We start from the raw sequence: 20,928 nt of genomic DNA on the forward strand, positions 1-20,928 counted from the left end.
AGTAGAAATAGGGAAAATGCAAACAAAAATGACAAACAAAAATGACAAAAAAAATACAAACGAAAATGACAGATCTGAAAAACCTAGTAAGTGAATTGAAAAACTCTTTGGAAGGCCTCAGCAACAAAGTAACAGCTGCTGAGGATAGAATCATCAGGCTAGAAGATCAAGTGCAGAGACTCTCCAGAAAAGAGCAGAAAATGGAAAAGAGACTCACAATCAGAGAACAGATGTCAAGAGAAGATAGGGATGTAGCCAAGAGGAATAACATAAGAATTATCAGAGTCCCAGAGGAACAAGAAGAAAACCCTGATGAAGAAGAAACTGTCAAAGACATTATTGCTATGACATTCCCAGAGCTGAAGAAGACATGCGACCACATTCAGGAGGCCAGAAGGGTACCAGTTAGAAGAAACCCAAATAAAAATACCCCAAGACATATCCTGGTCAAAATGATGAAAACCTTAGACAGAGACAAAATTCTGAAAGCAGCAAGATAAAAGAAAGAAATTGCCTATAAAGGAGCATCTTTAAGATTCACAGCCAACTTGTCTGATGAAACCCTCACAGCCTGAAAACAGTGGTGGGATACAGTGAAAAAAAACTTAATTAAATAAATGCCTCACCAAAAATACTTTACCCATCTAGACTCTCATTCGTAACAGAAGGAAAAACACACAGTTTCACAGACAAACAACGGCTCAGGGACTTCATAGACTCAAAACCATGGTTACAAGAACTAAATGGGCTACTTTAAGACAAGACAAGCCCCTCAAACACACCAAACTTTGGCAGAAAAATGGAACAAAACCCTGTAACAATAATCTCGCTCAATATCTAAACGCACCAATTAAAAGACACAGAGTGGCAGGATGAGTCAGAAAATTGAACCCAAAATTCTGCTGCCTGCAAGAAACACTTCTCAACAGTCAGAACAAACACAAACTCAGAATCAAAGGCTGGAAAACAATTCTACAAGCAAACAACTGCAATAAAAACGCTGAAATGGCCATTCTGGTATCAGATCACATTGATTTCAGATTGAAGAAGGTCACAAGAGACAGTGAAGGTCATTTCTTATTGATCAAGGGATATGTACAGCAGAAAGAACTTACACTCCTAAATATATATGCACCTAATGAGGGACCAGAAAAGTACTTAAAGCAACTACTTATGACTTGAAAGAAGACACTGATAGCAACACAATACTAGTGGGAGATTTCAACACCGCTTTATTACCTCTCAATAGATCAACCAGACTCAAGCTTAGCAAGGATATACTTTATCTGAGGGAAGAAATGGAAGAGGCTTCATACATATATATACAGGACACTCCCTCCTCAAAAAGCTGAGTACACATTCTTTTCAAGTGTGCATAGGACATTCTCCAAGATAGACCACATGCTGAGACACAAAACATACCTCCATAAAATGAAGATATAGATTGTATCAATGATCTTCTCAGACCATGATGCGCTGAAAACAGAAGTAAATCACACACACAAACAGAAAATCAAATCAAACACCTAGAAATTAAACAGCTCACTATTGAACAGAGTGGTTTAGAAAGGAAATCAAAGAGGAAATCAAAAGATTCCTGGAAATAAATGAAAATGAGGACATGAGTTACCAAAACTTATGGGACATGGCCAAAGCTGTGTTAAGAGTAAAGTTTATAGCTCTACAAGCATTCCTCAGGAAGGAAGAGCAAGCCCACATAAGTAACCTAACCTCACAGCTCAAGAGCTTGGAGAAGGACCAACAAAAGTAGCCCAACCTGGGCAAGAAGAAGGAAATAATAAAACTCAGATCAGAGATAAACAAGATGGAAACCTACCAAACAATCCGAAAGATCAATCAAAGCAAGAGCTGGTTCTTTGAGAAATAAACAAGATCGGTAAACCTTTAGTGAGACTCACAAAATAAGGGAGAGAGAAAACCCTAATAAGTCGAATCAGAAATGAAAAGGGGGATATTACAACAGAAACTACAGAAATTTAAAGGATCCTCACAGATTACTTTGAGAAGCTTTATGCCACAAAACAAGAAAATCTCGAGGAAAATGATAAATTCCTAGATTCCTATAGCCTCCCAAGGGTGAACCAAGAAGACCTGGGATACCTGAACAGACCTATCACCATCAAGGATAGTGAAATGGTAATAAAAAGTCTCCCCGAGCACAAAAGCCCTGGCCCAGATGGAATCACTAGTGAATTCTTCCAAGTCTTTAGAGAGGACTTACTCCCAATCCTCTTTAGGCTTTCTCAGGTATTCGAAGGATCAGAAACACTTCCAAACAGTTTTTATGAAGCAAATACCACCATGATACCAAAAGCAGATGGAGATACCACAAAGAAAGAGAGTTACAGGCCGATATCCCTGATGAAAACAGATGCAAAGATCCTCAACAAAATATTAGCAAATAGAATCCAATGACTCATCAGAAAGATCAGACACCATGACCAAGTAGGATTCATCCCAGGGATGCAAGTATGGTTTAACATTTGCAAATCAATCAACATAATGCATCATATCAATAAAAGAAATAAAAACCATATGATCATATCAATAGATGCAAAGAAAACATTTGACAAGATCCAACACCTGTTTATGATGAAAACTCAGCAAAATGGGCATCGAAGGAACTTTCCTCAATGTAGTCAAAGCCATCTACCACTAGCCCACGGCAAGTATCATTCTCAATGGGGAAAAGCTAAAAGCCTTCCCTTTAAGATCAGGTACAAGATAAAGTTGCCCGCTTTCTCCACTCCTATTCAATGTAGTACTGGAAGTACTAGAGGTCCTGGCCATAGAAGTTAGGCAAGGAAAAGATACCAAGGGCATACATATAGGAAAGAAAGAGGTCAAGCTATCACTATCTGCAGACGATATGATACTATACTTAGAAAACCCTAAAGACTCTACAGAAAAGCTCCTAGAAACAATAAGTCGGTATAGTAAAGTGGCAGGCTAACAAAATCAAAACCAAAAACTCCACAGCTTTCTTATATACAAATAATGAAAGAGAAGAAAGAGACATTAAAAAAATAATCCCATTCACAATAGTACCTCAGAAAATCAAGTACCTTTGAATCATCTTAACCAAGGACTTATACAAGGAAAATTACAACACACTACTTCAAAAAATAAAAGAGGACACTAGGAAATGAAGACACATCCCCTGTTCATGGATAGGGAGGATTAACATTATCAAAATGGCAATATTGGCCCAAAGCGCTATACAAATTTAATGTGGTCTCTATCAGGATACTCATGACAATCTTCAAAGGAATAGACAAAACACTCCTGAAATTCATATGGAACAATAAACCCCCACGAATAGCTAAAGCAATCCTTGGGAAAAAGAAGGGGGTGGCATCAACTTTCCCACCTTCAAATTGTATTACAAAGCAGTAGTAATTAAAACAGCATGGGTTTGGGCAAGAAACAGACCTGCAGATCATGGAATAGAGTTCAATATTCTGTCTTAGACCCCCAAATATATGACTACTTAATCTTTGACAAAGGAGCAAGACATGTGAAGTGGAACAAGGAAAGCCTCCTCAACAAGTGGTGCTGGGAAAACTAGATAACTACCTGCAAAAAAAAAAAAAAATGAACTCTGACCTCTGTCTAATGCCTGGCACAAAAGTCAGATCAAAGTGGATTAAAGACCTCAATATCAGACATGAATCCATAAGGACCATAGAGGAAAATGTAGGCAGAATTCTCCATGACACTGAAGCTAAAAGCATCTTTAAGGATGAAACAGCACTGACCATGCAAGTGGAAGCAAACATAAACAAATGGGACTACATCAAACTAAGAAGCTTCTGCACTTCAAAAGAAACAATGGCCAAAATACAAAGAGTCCACAGAATGGGAAAGAATATTTACCCAATACCCATCTGAAAAGGAATTAATATTTAGGATATACAATATATAAATAATATTTAGGATATACAATATTTAGGATATATATACTAGTAGAGCTATGCAAGAAAAAACCTCCAACCCTATCAAAAAATAGGGAGAAGAAATGAACAGAAGTTTCCTCAAAAAAGAAATATAAATGGCCAAAAGGCACATGAAAAATGCTCCACATCACTAGTCATCAGAAAGATGCAAATCAAAACAATAATATGATATCATCTCACACCACAGAGGCTGGCACACATTCAAAAGAACAAAAGCAAGTAGTGCTGGCATGGATGTGGGGAGAAAGGGATGCTCTTTTACTGTTAGTGGGAATGCCAACTAATCCAGGCTGGGCAATGAACATACAGGTACGGATGTCATTTCTACTTTACTTTTTTCCATCCTCGGAATATATTCCCAGAAGTGGTATTGCAGGGTCATATTTGAAGGACTGTCTGCTATGGAGCCAGGAGGAGTGTGGGAAAGGGGGGGTATACTGGGGAGATTGGTGATGAGGAATGTACACTGGCGGAGGGATGAGTGTTTGATCATTGTGTGATTGTAACCCAAATATGAAAGCTTGTAACTATCTCACAGTGATTCAATAAAATCAAAATATTAAATTTAAAAAATAAAGCACCTGTAAATCTTAACACCAAGAGAAAAAAGAACCATATTTTTAAAAAATGGGTTGACTAGATGAATAGACACTTCCTTGTAGAAGACATACAGATGGCCTACAAGTACATTAAAAAAAAAATGTTTGCCATCACTTACCATCAGAGAAATGCAAATCAAAACAACAATGAACTCCACACCAGTGAAAGTGCCACAAATTTAAAAAAGAACAAAATAAACCAGGTTTGATGTGGATGTAGTAAAAAAAAAAGGAACCCTCATTCACTGTTGGTAGGGATGCTGACTCACACCTCTGAGTTTAACATCTAGCTTGCATGTAATTCTTCATGCTATCATTACTAAATCAAAGTCATATTTTTTTTGTAATTCAGAGAAAGAAAATCACCTACTATGGTCAGAGAATAAAACAATTATTTTAAAAGACAACTTCCCACACAATTTTCACATCAGCAATTTTTTTTGTCCTTCACACTTAGTGTGTGTGAGGGGGTAGAGTCCAAACATTCTGTGAACTATCTCAGATTTCTGTATTTTCACAACAGATAATTTCTAAGAATGACAATAAATTGTTAATCACCTTATGTAGATAAAACCCATATCTAAGAACTTCATATTTAATTGTTCTACTCATTTAGATATTTAAATTTTATACTTTCATCTATCAACTAGATATATGAGAAATGTATCTAATCCTTTAAGGTTTCTGTTGTGATAGATGAGCAGACACAAAAGATGATGTGTGTTTTCACAAATCAATAATAAAAGCAACTCTGAACATTATATTCAGTCACCTTCATTATAACACCAGGAAAAAAATGAAATAGAAACCTTTAAGCTATTTGTTAATGGTGAATAATAAGATTTAAAGTTAAGAGTATATCCCCTTTACAAGACATGGTTTTATAAACACCTTAAGGTGTTTACAAAACACTTTATTCTCCTTATAAGACAATTTATTCTCCTTAATTATGCATATGACAATTAACTTGCAAAACTACTTAGCATACAGAAGAGGCAAACATTCATTCTCAAAACTTCCTTAATATATCAAAAGGAGACATAGTCTTTAAACTTACCACTAAAAGCACCTTAATAAGAAATTAAAATGTTTTTAGAAGGACTCAAACTTTTGAGTGTAATATAAGACCAATTTAATAATTTGAATGTCTTAATTTTCCATAAAAAATGGAGAAATCAAACCTGTGAAATGGTTTTATTTGAATTTGTAAATGATACAAATTATGCAATTGCACACATATTTATCACAAAATTTATCATAATTTGGGAAAATCTGGGTGACAGTTCACATAAAATAAATACTCAAACACCTAAGAACTCAAACAAGCCAAATATTTATAAGAATGTTTGCTACTCTCATAAATTTTTTTCAAAATTTAATCACAGTGATTTAAGATAGCTATAACTTAGAATTTCCTTTCATCTCATATGGTCATTGTAAGTATTATGTGACAATGAAATGGCCATCAGCATTGGTGGGGTTCTGTTATGAAAAAGCTAAGCTGAAGATTCATTTGTTCAATTTATAGTTGCTTTGTACAGCTATTTGGGGAACAAGTAGGTGCATGGTACATAAGGCTGATTTGTGATGTAGATTGTGCCACAGTAATTCCAGCATAGAAATTACTAGAAAAGTGGAGTCAAATCTCAGTGATGTCTATTTTACAAAGCTCTTTTCTTTCATTAATATCCTTAAAAGGGTAACATATACAGTCCAAGAGTAGCATGAACAATTATGTGTTCTTTTTCTTTCCTGATGAGAATACCATGAAATAGGCGTATATAAATTCTTTTTTCTGTATGGCACAAACTATAGCAGTACTACAAAAATATCGAATGTCTTATAGCTGAAGAGAGAGTACTCTAAGTTTGCCTTGCATGTGTTGAACAGAATTGGATCCCAGGTGTCTTTGGGGTCTCACCTCATCCCAGGTGACCCATAGGGTCTCCTAAACCCCACCAGGAGTTAACCAGAGTGTAGAACTAGGAGTAATTCCTGAGCATTGAGGGGCGTGGCCCCCAAACAAACATTAACAAAAGGAATGTCTATTGGTACCAGTAATCAAATGAATAAGGTAAGCCGCAAACTCTATGCATCACAAATATCAATTATTTAAAAACTCTTGGTTAATCTTGCTAGAGAAAAGTACAGTTCAGTATCTATAATCTCTTGATTCAAAACCAGTCAGTTCAAAGAAAATATCACAAAGTAGAATCAAGTAGTGTACAGTTAAGAAGTGTAGGAGAGGGCTAGAGAGAGCTTAATGGGTTGAGGGCATCTTTGCATGTGGAAGGCCTGGGCTTAATCCTCTGCTATACATCGAAGAACATTGCCTGGAGTGACCCCCCCAAAACACGCCTGAAAAACAAATGTAGGGGAAAAGTATTATAGAGTATCAAGGTAGTTAACAATATTTTCCCCCAAAATTTTGTGTATGTAATATTTGTGATCTTAAAAAAATGTGTAATTTATTGGAATTCATTGTAAATTATAAGTGATTCTCATTATCTGCAGATTAAACATTTGTAAATTTGCTTACTAGTTAAGTTTACTTGTAACCTTAAAGTCAGTACTAAAGGTGCATTCTGCACAGCACAATGAAAAATGTGAGTTATTTGATAAACACAGATCTCAGCTTAATTAATATAAAGCAGCACTTTTGTTTCATCTCATACTCTAAGCCTATATCCTTTTTCTAAAAATCTATTTTTCACTTTTTTGCAGCATTTCCTAATAATTTCAAAGTCCAGAATGGCCCTTAAGCCTTAAGAATAGGGCACAGTTATCTAACTTCCTAAGATCAAGAAAAATGTGATGTGCCTATGGACACATTAGTGTGTTAACTAAACTTCATTCAAGTATGAGTCACATTCCTGGGAAATTTATTAAAAGGATATGAAAATACTAACTTGGAAGGGCATTTACACCCTTAATGTTCACAAATTTTTAATTATTATTTATAGTAACTAAAACATGCATTCAATCTAAATACTCATCAGATGATAAGATTAAAAAAACTGATGTGTGTATAAAAATATGTAAATAAGTCATGAAGTACTACTCTATCATTAGTGATAAAGTCATGCCTGCTATGACAAATGGATGGACCCCAAGTTGGTAATGCTAAATAAATTAAGTCAGGAAGTAAAAGACAATTACCAGGTAGCTTCACTCATATGTGGAAAACAAATAATCAAAGCAACAAATGGGCAAAACACAACAAAATAAACTATCTTCAAGAAATAATAATGGCTGCTAAAGAGAAAGGGGAAGGTAGGTGAAAAAAATGAAGAGATCATATTTTGAGTGCAAAACCAACAAAACTTTGGTGTGAGTTGTAGTCAGACATGTACCTACAGAGGTATGAGAACTGTAAATCAATGGTAAATCAAAAAAATTTGATATACAAATAATTTGTCCTGTAAGAGAAAAACGGAGTCAAGTACATCCGATGTTGAAGGGTTTCTCCCCAATCTCAAATACATATTTAGTTTTGGGCCACATACAAGCTGTGCTTGAGTGACCTGTTATATTCCATTCTAAAGAAAAGTTGCAGTTACTGGAAGCCATACAGGAAAAGAGAAGTTAGTTATTTCTACAATATGTTATATACGTATTTTTTCGGTTGAAAAGTCAAACCTTGAGCCTCCTTTAAAAAGTAAAACAGTGATTTTTCATTTTCACATCCTCATTTTTCTTCTCAAAAAAGAGAGCATCATTAATCTACCAATTTCAGTAAAAACTCTTTTCAAAATGTATGTTTTAAAGTTCTCAAGGAAACAACAACAATAAAAAACCTTTTCCTCTTTCTACCTTTTACAGACTTTAAAACTTCCACAAGAAAATCAGTTCACGGAGCAGCTGTGCACAAAAAGGCCCCTCTGCTCCTTAAAGACTAAGATCCAGGAGGTCAACTACAGCTTCTTACAGAAATGCATCTAGACTGTGAACTGAGCTACAACCCCATGCCGCCCGGGGAGGGGAAAAGATTTTCTCTCTCAACCCTTTCTTTCTGCGGGGAAGGCGGCAGCAGCGGCACCCATGTGGCGTCCGTCATCTTCTAGAACTCACAACCCAGCGGTATGAGTTTGCAGTGATGTGGTACGCGGAGATTATGGAATGGGGGTGTTACTGGTATGCTCTCCGCCCAGATGAGATCCAGAGCAGCCGCACAAGAAACGGCCCCTCTGCTCCTTAAAGACTATGATCCGGGAGGTCTACTCACCCATTTTGGCACCCAGCGGCTTTTTATAGTAATGCATCTAGACTGTGAACTGAGCTAAAATATCAGAAATCCAAAACCGCGTGGCTGCTGCTGTGGCTGTGCGAGCTCATATAATCTTCATTATCAGCAATGGAAAAGAAATTATCAAATGATGCCTTTTCAGCAGGTTTGATTGTTGGGGGAAAATTCCAAATAATAATAATGAGTTCTCTGCTGAAATATTGAATGTATTCAAAGTATAGAGAGAATAAAGTGAAGATCATTAGCCACTCAGGTGGGGGGGGTGAGTGTGGGACTGGGATAGACTGGGGTTCTTGGTGGTGGAACATGTGCACTGGTGAAGGGATGGGGGTTTGATCATTATATGACTGAGACTTAAACCTGAAAGCTCTGTAACTTTTTTCATCATGATTCAATAAAATGAAAATTAAAAAAAAGAAAGAAAGAAAAAGAAAATCAGTTCAATTCTGAAAAATTCCTTTTCGTGGTCAGTAGGAAAAATATTTTAAAGCCATCTTGTATCAAACAGATGACTTCAAGTTAAAGTGAGAAACACCTTTGAGCCATAAGCTGTTTACCTTAATAAGGTCTTTTTACCACAGTAGCCATCTTCTAAATAAGTTAAAGCACTAACATATACAATCTTTTGTATTGTATGAGCTGAGAATATAAAACTATAGTGTACATTCTAATAGCCACATTGAGAACAGAATCTCTTCCATGTGATGCAGAGGCGATGTGGCTCAAGTGGACACATCCTTTGCTGACAGAGGTTCTGGGTCAATTCCTGGCACTTGCAAGACCAAGACTTCCATCCATGTTCATCCCCAACTCTCAGCATCACTGTGAGTGTCTCTGGTTCCTAAACTCTACAGGATGTGGTACTGACAGCTTATAAAAAACCTTGATAAAATAAAACAACCAAGTAGTACACATTCATAAATAAAAAAACCTTTAAAAGAAACAAACAAAAGACCTTAATATAAAAACTTGGTTCATTCTGCCCAAGCCTACTAGCTAATTTAGGGCTGCTATCAGACTACTATGACCTTTTGGGGGACATGGGGGTGGTTTGGGCCACATCAGGTGTTCAGGGTGGCTATTCCTGGTTTTGAGCTCAGGAGTGACCCCTGGAGGTGCTTGGGATTTGAATCAGGGATGGACATATGCCTTATCTTCTACACTCTGCTTACCTCTGTTTAGTCTTCATTCTTTTTGTCCTATTTTTGTTTGAAGATCACATCTGTTAATGTTCCAAAGCTATTCCTGCATGGTGCTCAGAGTATCATGAGCTGCCAGGGATGGAACCCAAGCTTTTGCACATAAAGCTTGCTTGCCTGTCTTTTAAGTCATCTCCCAGTTTTTGGTCAGTTTTGGAAAATTTTATACCACTAAATTCCAGTTTCCACAGCAACCTTTTAATTTCCCAGTATCTTGTGATAAATTTCTTTTCCCAAGTAAAATTAGGGTATAGGATAAATGAATGTAAGTATGAAACTGAGAACAAATCTAATAGAATTTTATGTCAAGGACCTGCATGAGACATACTGATTATTTGCTCAGTTCAAAGACTGGAAAACTGTAAAAAAAAAAAAAAAAAAGGTTTATGAAACTGTGGTTAAGGCTCATGCCTTGAATGACCCAGGTTTGATCTTCAGTACCAAATAGTCCCCAGAGTATCACCATATGCCACCCTGGAGGTCCTCAAGCATCACTAGGTATGGTTTTGGAGGCCCCCAAGTGGCACCAGGGTGGCCCAGTACTGCAGAACCAGAACAGCAGAGCATCCTCAGGCTGTTGCATTGAACCACCTGTCCAGTTGCCCCTAGGCCTCCTCATTATGGATTGGGAGACACCGTCCTCAACCCCACAAAAATAAAATCTATTATGGATTAAGATAGGGACTTAATATAAGTTGTTTTCTATGTACTATGTCCTGCTTACCTCCAGGTCTTTTAAAAAGTGCTTGTTGGTGATAAATGAGAACTGATAATAAATTTCATCTGTATGACTAAAAATCTAGTAAGTTAATTTCAACTAAGCAAGCAAATTGTACAGCGTAAATTATAAAATGACTTGAATTACTATAAGAAATAAGATATTTTAATGACTAAGTCTCCATATTTAAAATATTAAAACATTTCTTTTTACTGTACTTTCCCCCCTAATATTTCCTATTTAGATACAATTTATATATTATCCTTTATATAGCTCCTGGCAGATAGCTAAAGCCTTCACTAATAAGTTATATAAACTGCTTTATTTTGAGTACCAGTATCAAAGTCAATGATTTTTCTTTATCCTTTTTAATTTTATACCCTTGTAAGATACTCATTTTCTAAGCCCTGTTAAGTCTTTTAGAATCTAAGTTGCTTAAGTAGCTTTTTTACAGTCATATTTCACTAAAAGTAATGGTACTGGAATACCAACAGATTTGAATACCAAGAAAATTATACTGGGAAGAAAATAATCACTCTTAAAAATCTATATAAATAGCTCAATTTTTTCTGATTAAACTCTCTAATCCATTTAATCTAGTGACAAGGCCAGTGATGGAGCTCAGCAGTAGCGCACTTGTTTTTCCTGTGTGAGGCTGTGGGTTCATTCTGTGGCACAGCACAAAAAAACAAACAAAACAAAACAAACAAAATTCAGTGAAAAATCTTTCTTTTGTCAGTAACTGCTGCACCTAAAACTTAAAAAAATATGTGGGAATAAGAATTCCTGTCAGAGAAAAATTCTTTACAAATATCGGATTATTTATCTTATCTCTATTGGACTGAAAGAATGGACTCTTCTATCTAGAGAAAACAGGGTGGCATTTTTAATTTCTTACAAATAATGTATTAAAAATACATTTATAGAGCTGGAGAGGTAGTGCATGCTTGGCATGATGCTGATCTTGGTTCAATCCCTAGTATCACATGGTCCCTTAAACATCACCAGGTGCAGCCTTATAGGCCCTTGAGCACCACAGTCTGTGGTGTCAAGAGTTGCTGGAATGGCACCGGTAATTCCTGGCACCACAAAGTCTGAGCAGCACAAGATCCTCAAGTTCTCACAGTGAACTGCAAGCATGTCTGTCTGAGAATTATAGGGAGGAGACCCAGTCTCTAAGTTTCTACAGAGCATCACTTGGTAAATGCAGATATGATAATATACTTTATGACACAAAAGGACTTTTGGTTTAGGTGGAAGAAATAATCACAAATACACTGAACTATAAAAAAAATACATTTTCTTAAAACCTCTTTTGTGGGATCCCCTCCCCAATCTTCTTAAATATCAAAATCAGTTTTTCTTTATCAATGGAAGGAAAGTATTTGAAAACAAGAACTGATTAAATATTAATATGTGAAACTAAAGATAAGGCCCAAGTAAAATGAAAGATTAAAAAAGCATTGATATGATTTGCAAGAAATTAGAAAATTCCAAGGCAATTTTCTAATACAGAACTACAGATACTAGCAAATACCCACTTTTATTGAATGGACTTGGTCATTTCAAAGTCAAAAGAGGAAAACAAAAGAAGCTAAGTAGATAGCAGGTACTTGTTAGAAAGTGGGGCCATGACCTATGACCAAATCATAGTTGAAATACAATTTTTGTTGGATGTAAATTTAATGAATATGTAGAAATGGAAGAAACTCAGGAGCTATAGTTATTTCCATTTTAAATGAGGATGATAGTTCTGCACTACCAGCTGTTCATAGTTCATTGAATGAGGTTCTACTTGATAGGAGCTAATTACCTTCTCCCTACAGGAGGCGAAGTGTATCTCATTCTGCAGACACCTCTGATGAATAGCCAGGAGAGTATGAGACCAAGACAGCATGCCAAGATCAGGTTGATTTTTAATGATCTCTCTAAACACTTGATTTTCTCTTTTTTTCCTACTTAAGTACAGGAAATCTGCACCTTAAAATACAGAATCAAGTCATGGGTATTATTTTGCTTTTAAGACACTCAAATTTTAAAAAGAAAGCCAAGTGATTATTAACAGTTAGTATACCATCAATAGTACTAGAAAAGGATGAATGTGAAGGATGTTTCTTGGTCATTTCAATGTCGAATACTTTGAATTCTACTTACAAATTTCGCTGTTTTTCTCTTAAAGACTTCTTTATCTTTAAGTTCTTTATCAGTTAGGCATAACCAGCCTAAACTACTCCAGTCATTTCAGTTCTTTCACCTACCTGGAAGTCAATTATTAATTCTTTTCCCAATAAATCTCTCTAAAATTCATTTGTTTCCAAGGTAAATGGCTACATATTTCAGAATCTGTTACTTGCAGAATGGTCCTCATAAATGGTCTCCTTTTTTCTAGTCTCAAGACTAATTAAACAACAACAACTAAAAAACTACTTTCAAATTTATAACACTACAGCATCACTCTCAGCATACCACTCTCTCTTCTTTTATACATATATATTTTCAGTTTTTGGTCACATTCAGAGGTGCTCAGATCTTAAGGATCTGAGCTCCTGGAGAGTCTCAGGAGGCCATATGTGATACCAGGGACCACATGCAAGATAGGTACTCTACCTGCTGTACTCTGACCCTAAAATGTAGCACTTTCAAAGGAAAAAAATGGTTTTATTTTATATCATAGGGGTGTGTGGTGTATGGGTAAACACAACCAGTGAACTGTACTTTTTTTTGGGGGGGGGTCACACCCAGTGATGCTCAGGGGTTACTCCTGGCTTTGCACTCAGGAATTACTCCTGGCGGTGCTTGGGGGACCATACGGGATGCCGGGGATCGAACCCGGGTCGGCCACGTGCAAGGCAAACGCCCTACCCGCTGTGCTATCGCTCCGGCCCCAAATTGTACTTTTTAAAAAGCAGAAACTTTTTTTAAACCATCTATGTTTCACTCGACCCATAACATTATCTGTCTTAATTAATATGAGAAAAGAGTAAGTAAATGCTTTCAAATACAATGGCTAGAAGACTAACCATCAAAAGTAACTCATTTTTGCCCCATCCCACCAATAACAGCTCTTTCTTCTATTACAATGTACCTTCTTTTTTCACTCATGCTTAATTCTTAACCTAACCTCTTACCTGAAGATACGTTATTCTCCGCTGGACCAGCTCTGTCAGGTCTTTGGCCTCTTTTTCTCTCCAATCACCTGCTCCATCTGTTTGACTGAGGTAGTATAGATCCGTCATTATAGATCTATAAAAGTAAACAACATTGAAGGTTTAACTTATTTGTATTTCATAAGATATCAAAAATTATTAAAAAGGGATTAAATTAAAATTTTTCAAAAAGGTTGATGTTCACCCAGTGATACATGACAATTAGCCTTTAATATAAAAAATTCACTCTTATAGTCATTATTTTTAACACAGATCATGCCTGATAATGCTTGGTCCAGTGGTGTGGTCCTAACTATGGTACTTGGTCTAATGGTGCTTGAGCAGTCATGTGATACCTGGAATCAAACTCAGGACATTGCACATGCAAGGCATTTGAACTCTCTCTCAGCCCTTTTTTAGTAAATCTCTACTGTTGGAAAAAATAAAAACAAACCACAACTTTACTCCCTAGCTCAGTCAGCTACACTTATTCCCCAACATAAAACACCACAGAGGTCAGGTTGAGATAGATACAATTACGAAGAAAGAGATTAACACAATAGAAAGAAAGACGTTAGTATGAATATTTTGTTCTCTATATAATCTTTTTGTACCCTTTCAAATTTTCTGTCAATACTGGCAAACACTCTGAGTGGCTGGAAAAAGATTAGAGGAAATTTTTGACACCTCTTAAAAACTGATCTAAATAATCAGTGGGAACATTTTTTTTCTGTGAAGGATCAAACAGTAAATATCTTAAGTTTTATGGGCTTCTGTTGTCAAATAGAGAACTGCTATAGAGAATATATGAGTAAATGTTTGCATCTGTGCACTGGTAAAACTTTGTTTACACTGACAACCTAAAAGCCAGATTTGGCCCTTAGATGCCACTTTTTATAAAATCATCACTAAGATACTTTCCCACACTAAAATGAAGATCAATTATTTCAATTAAAATAAGGGATTTCTGAAGGGTAAGCTAAAATACCATGAAAACTAGGAAAAGAACTTCAGGACTAATGGAGACAAGTTTTACTTATGTTGTACTAAACAAAAGGAGACTTACATTTACCAATAAAAGCAAGACTCCTCTTTCTTTCTAATCCCCAAACCCTCACAAGTCTGTCAGCGAACATATAACCAATTTTTGACCATGTTACCACCAAAACACTGCTACCAAGAAGGCCACCATCTTTTCTCACTTGGTTTAGTAAATTAGCCTCTCTGCACATATGTGCCTGTTTTTACTCTCTACCTTTACAGTCCTTCTCAAAACAGTACCCAAGTCCTATTAAAATATTCTCAAATGTTACCACTTTGTTTTTTTTAACACTGAATTGGCTCTTTATTTCACTTAGTCAAAGCAAGTCATAATTTTGACCTACGATGCCCAAACAACATGTTCCCCTCATAATCTGTTCATCTCATTTATTACTGTCCTTTAAACACATCAACCAGGTGATCTTGTTACTAATGGCTGAACAAACCAAGGATGTTCCCTCATTAGGGCCTTTGCATTTTCTCTTCCCTCCCATGGAATGTCTGTTTTAGAATACATACCCACATGACTCACTCAAATGTTTCTCAAGTCTGTGCTCATAAAATTATTTTCTCCATTAAGCTATCCTTGATGATCTCTCTTAAAAATTCGGCAGTTAATCACCATCATCATCCCTTAGCTTTCCTTCTCTTCCTTACCTCTTTTACTTTTCTCTAAGCAATTAGCACCTTCTAAAGCACATAATTTATTTCTTATTTAACTAAAGAACTATGGCAACTTTCCAAAAGCTTTTTTTAAAAAACAAAATTCAAAATAGTTGCTCACAGAAAGTCATAAATATCATAAGAAGATCAATTGAAAGTAGCAAAATAAAAATGTTCAAGAACTTTTAATGAGATAAAAATGGTAATTTTCTTAATTTTGTTCTTGAGCCACACCCAGAGGTGCTCAGGGCATACTCATAGGTCTATGTTCAAAAATGACTCTCCACAGGGCTTTGGGGACCACATTTGGAATCCACAAGAGGTGAGCTGCATGCTAGCATGTATCTTGATCCATGTACTATCTCTCTAGCCAAAGAATGACAATTTTTACCATATATGGATTCAGTTTACCATAAACTTCAGAAATAATCTGTAATGAGTTATAGCTCTAATGACACCATTTCTTTGCTCTGTATTAAGTTCTGTCTAAAAGAATGCTTAAAAATATGTATTACCACATTCTTCTTTAGTGCACATAGAACATTCTCAGAAAAAGGCCACATGCTGGGCAACAAAACATAAATCCACAAAATTAAGAGGATAGACATTGTATCAAAAATATTTTCAGAAGACAATGTACTGAAAATAGAAGTGAATCATAAGCAAAAGGAGAATCAAATCAAACACCTGGAAATTAAACAGCTCACTTCTGAACAACCAGTGGATAACAGAGAAAATCAAGAAGGAAATCAGGGCTGGAGCAATAGCACAGTGGGTAGGGTGTTTGCTTTGCACGTGGCTGACTGGAGTTTGACTCCCAGCAATCCATATAGTCCCCCAAACACCGCCAGGAGTAACTCCTGAGTGCAAGAGCCAGGACTAACCCCTGTGCATAGCTGGGTGTCACCCAAATAGAAAAAAAAAAAAGGAAATAAAAAATCCTGGAAACAAATGAGAATGAAGATGCAAGTTACCAGAACTTCTGGGACACAGCAAAAGCAGTGTTAAGAGGAAAGTTTATAGCTCTGTAAACATTCTTCAGGAAGGATGAGTGAGTCCACATAAGTAACTTAACCTCATAGCTTACGATCTTGTAAAATGACCAAAGAAAGGAGCCCAAACCAGGCAAGAGGAAGGAAATAACAAAACTTACTGTTTGAGCAGAAACCAACAAGCTGAAAGCCAAAAAAACAATCTGAAAGATCAATGAAATGAAGAGCTGGTTCTTCGAGGAAATAAACAAGATTGATAAACCACTAGCAAGATTCACAAAGAAAGAGAAAAAACCTAATAAACAGAATGAGAAATGAAAGAGGGGATATAACAACAGAAAAGACAGAAACTCAAAGGGTCATCAGAGATGGCTTTGAGAATCTTTATGCCACAAAACAAGAGAACCTTAAAGAAATGGATAAACCCCTGGACTCCTATAATCTCCCAAGGCCTAACCCAAGAAGATTTGGAATATCTGAATAGACCTATTACTATTGAGGAAGTTGAAATAGTAAACAAGTCTCCCTAAAAACAAAAGCCCTGGGCCAGACGGATTCACTAGTGAATTTTTCCAAACCTTTAGAGAGGATCTACTCCCAATCCTGTTCAAGCTTTTCCAGGAAAAAGGGAATTACAGGCAAGTATCACTGATGAACACAGATTAAAAGATCCTGAATAAGAAGCTAGGAGATAGAATCCAACAACTGATCAAAGATCATATACCACGACCAAGCAGGATTCATCCCAGGGACACAAGGATGATTTAACACTTGCAAATCAAATAACATAATATACCATATCAATAAAAGAAAAGATTAAAACCATATAATCATAGCAATAGATACAGAGAAAACACCTGACAATATCCAGCATCCGTTCATGATAAAAACTGTCAACAAAATGGGAGTTGAAGGAACTTTCCTCCTTATAGTCAAAGCCATCTACCACAAGCCTTATAAGTCAATGAGGAAAAACAAAAAGCCTTCCCTCTAAGATCAGGGAGTAGACAAGATTGCCCACTCTTGCCACTTCTATTCAATATAATACTGAAAGTTCTTGCCATAGTAGTTAGACAATAAAAAAATATCAAGGGCATCGAGATAAGAAAGGAAGAAAGTCAAACTATCACTACTAGCAGACGATATGATACAGTACTTCAGGAAATAAAAGAGGACATGAGGAAATGTAGATACATCCCCTGCTCATAGATAGGAAGGATTAACATCATCAAACAGCAATATTTCCCAAAGCATTATACAGGTTCAATGCAGTCCCTATAACCTTATAAGGATACCCATAACATTTTTCAAAGAAATAAGCAAAACATTACTGAAATTCATATGGAACAATAAACCCCTACAAATAGCTTAAGCAATCCTTGGGAAAAAGAAGATGGAACTTCTTCCTCAACTTCGAACTCTACTACAAAGCAGTAGTAACAAAAACAGCATGGTAGTGGAACAGAGACAGACCCAAAGACCAATGGATTGGAGTTGAATATACTGACACACAACCTCAAATACACGATCACTTAATCATTAACAAAGGAGCAAAAAACGTGAAGTGGAGAAAGAAAAGACTCTTTAACAAGTGGTGCTGGGAAAACTGAGCAACTACATTAAAAAAAAAAAAACCTCAGATTTGTCTAATGCCAGGCACAAAAATCAGATCAAAATGATTTAAAAACCTCAATATCAGAACTAAATCCATAAAGTACTTAAGGAGGAAAACATAGGCAGAACCCTCCATGATACTGAAGCCCAAAGCATCTTTAAGGATAAAACACCACTGACCAAGCAATGGAAGCAATAAAATATAAACAAATGGCACTACATTAACTTAAGAAGCTTCTGCACCTCGAAAAATCACAATGCAGAGATAGCCCACCGAATGGGAAAAATACCCAATAATGCCCATCAGAGAAGAGGTTAATAGCCAGGATTATAAGGCACTGGTAGAACTTTATAAGAAAAAAACCTTACAACACCATCAAAAAATAGGGAGAAAAAGTGAACAAAAACTTCCTCAAAGAAGGAATACAAATAGCCAAAAGGTACATGAAAAGATGTTCTACATCACTAATCCTCATGGAGATGCTAATCAAAACAACAATGAGATATTACCTCACACCATAGATACTGGCACACATCAAAAATAAGAACAACCAGTGCTGGTACAGATGCAGGGAGAAAGGGATTCTCATTCATTGTTGGTGGGAATGCCACCTGGTCCAGCCTTTTGGAAAACAATATGGGCATTCCTCAAAAAACTAGAAACTGAGCTTTTTTTTTTTTCTTTTTGGGTCACACTTGGCAATTTACAGGGGTTACTCCTGGCTCTGCACTCAGGAATCACCCCTAGCGATGCTTGGGGGACCATATGGGATGCTGGGAATCGAACCCGGGTCGGCCGTGTGCAAGGCAAATGCCCTACCCACTGTGCTATTGCTCCAGCCCCAGAAACTGAACTTCTATCTGATCCAGCAGTACCAATTCTGGGAATATATCTCTGGGGTGCAAAAACACACAGCAGAAATGACACCTGCACTTGTATGTTTATTGCAGCACTGCTCAAAACAGCCAGAAGCTGGAAACAACCCAAGTGCCCAAGAACAGATGACCAGTTAAAGAAACTATGGTACATCTGCACAATGGAATGTATATAGTTATTAGAAAACATGAAATCATGAAATTCACTTAAAAGTAGATGAAAATTTTTAAGAGTATCATGCTAAGTGAGATAAATCAGAAGAGGAAGGACAGACATATAATGATTTCACTCATTTGTGGGATAAATAAAAACAAAAATATAGTATGAGACTAACACCCAGGACAATAGAAACAAGGGTCAGGACAAATGGTCCACAGTTGAAGCCTGCCTCAAGGGCTGAGGGAGAGGGCAACTGAGATAGAGAAGGAGCCATTACGACAATGATGGTTGGAAGGGGTTGCTCTGGATGGGAGATGTATGCTGAAAATGGGTAAAGGACCAAACAAGATGGCCTCTCATCCATATAGCAAATTGTAAAGCCCAAACAAGAGTGGGGGAGAGAGGTGAGAGAAGAGAGAGAGAGACAGAGACAGAGACAGACATAGATGAAAAGTGCCTGCCAAAAAGGCAGGCTGGAGTGGAAAGTGAGTGGCAGGAGGGCTATGGGGGATATTCGTGGTGGGAAATGTACAGTGGTGGTGTGATGGGTGTTAGAACATTGTATGACTGAAACCTATGAAAGCACTGTAACTGTATCTCATGGTGATTCAATTAAAAACTATTAAAAAGTAAAGTATAAAAATATTACTTAACTGAAAATTATAAAATTAGAAACATATTCTATTTGTAAATGCGTACATATATAAATTATGTAGTAATACACTTCTAAATTCACCTACAATGGCAGTAATGAACTTGGGATTTTGACTGCTTCACTAACAAGTATTAAAGTAAGTGATCTCTGAAGTACAAAAATGAGATCTCTTTCAATATTTTAGTGCAAAAAGTCTGAATCAGGGGAAAAAAAAACTTTGGAAGCCAGACAAACCTATTTCTCTACTTGACTATACTGCTTACTCGTATTGATTTTTATCCTAAGAAAGCTGTTTTGATATCTCCCCACAACTTCATCTTAAAGCATTATAATGCCTTCAATAGCACAGTGGGTAGGGTGTTTGCCTTGCACATGGCTGACTGGGGTTCGATTCCTCCATCCCTCTCGGAGAGCCCAGCAAGCTACAGAGGGTATACCGCCCACATGGCAGAGCCTGGCAAGCTACCCGTGGCATATTAAATATGCCAAAAATAGTAACAATAATTCTCACAATGGAGACGTTACTGGTGCCTGCTTGAGCAAACTGATGAACAACAGAACAACAGTGCTACAGTGAAAAATACATGCAAAACAGTAATATATAGGTATGCTATTATTGCTTGTTACAAGCTTAGTATCATTATCTCTTTTATAATATAATGGGACAAGAGATATAGTTCTGGGATTATGGTATTTTGTATGCAGTTGACCCTGATTCAATCCCCAACATCACATAAGTTTCTGAAGCACCGCCAGGAGTGACCCCTAAGCACCACAGGGTATAGCAAAAAAACTAAAATAAAAACAGGTATCAGCTAGAAAATAGGCCCTCACCATATGAGCCCAAATTTGTTGGTATCTTCAAAAGAGTAATTTCAGCTATATTTCAGCAACCATGTGTTTGATATTCCTAAGTAGGATGCATGGCTAGACTACTGGTAGAATTCTCCGCTGTCAAACTAAAATGCTAACTTTAAATGTTAGCAGGCTCTTTTTGGGCCTTTTACCTTGTGTCTGAAGAATCGTTGGTAATAAATCAAAA

At 36.6% G+C, this 20,928-nt stretch overlaps 1 protein-coding gene across 4 annotated transcripts in view; it reads right to left on the minus strand.

The window, feature by feature from the left end:
- FUT8 (fucosyltransferase 8) overlaps positions 1 to 20,928 on the minus strand; it is a 280,643-nt gene that overhangs the window by 103,768 nt on the left and 155,947 nt on the right. For all 4 annotated transcript variants that reach the window (XM_055132354.1, XM_055132353.1, XM_004612349.2 and 1 more), the window contains one exon: positions 13,868 to 13,982. In XM_055132354.1, coding sequence (XP_054988329.1) covers positions 13,868 to 13,982 — 115 coding nt within the window. The remainder of the gene's footprint in view (positions 1 to 13,867; positions 13,983 to 20,928) is intronic.

This window comes from Sorex araneus, chromosome 3 (genome assembly GCF_027595985.1).
Source record: "Sorex araneus isolate mSorAra2 chromosome 3, mSorAra2.pri, whole genome shotgun sequence".
NCBI lineage: Eukaryota > Metazoa > Chordata > Mammalia > Eulipotyphla > Soricidae > Sorex > Sorex araneus.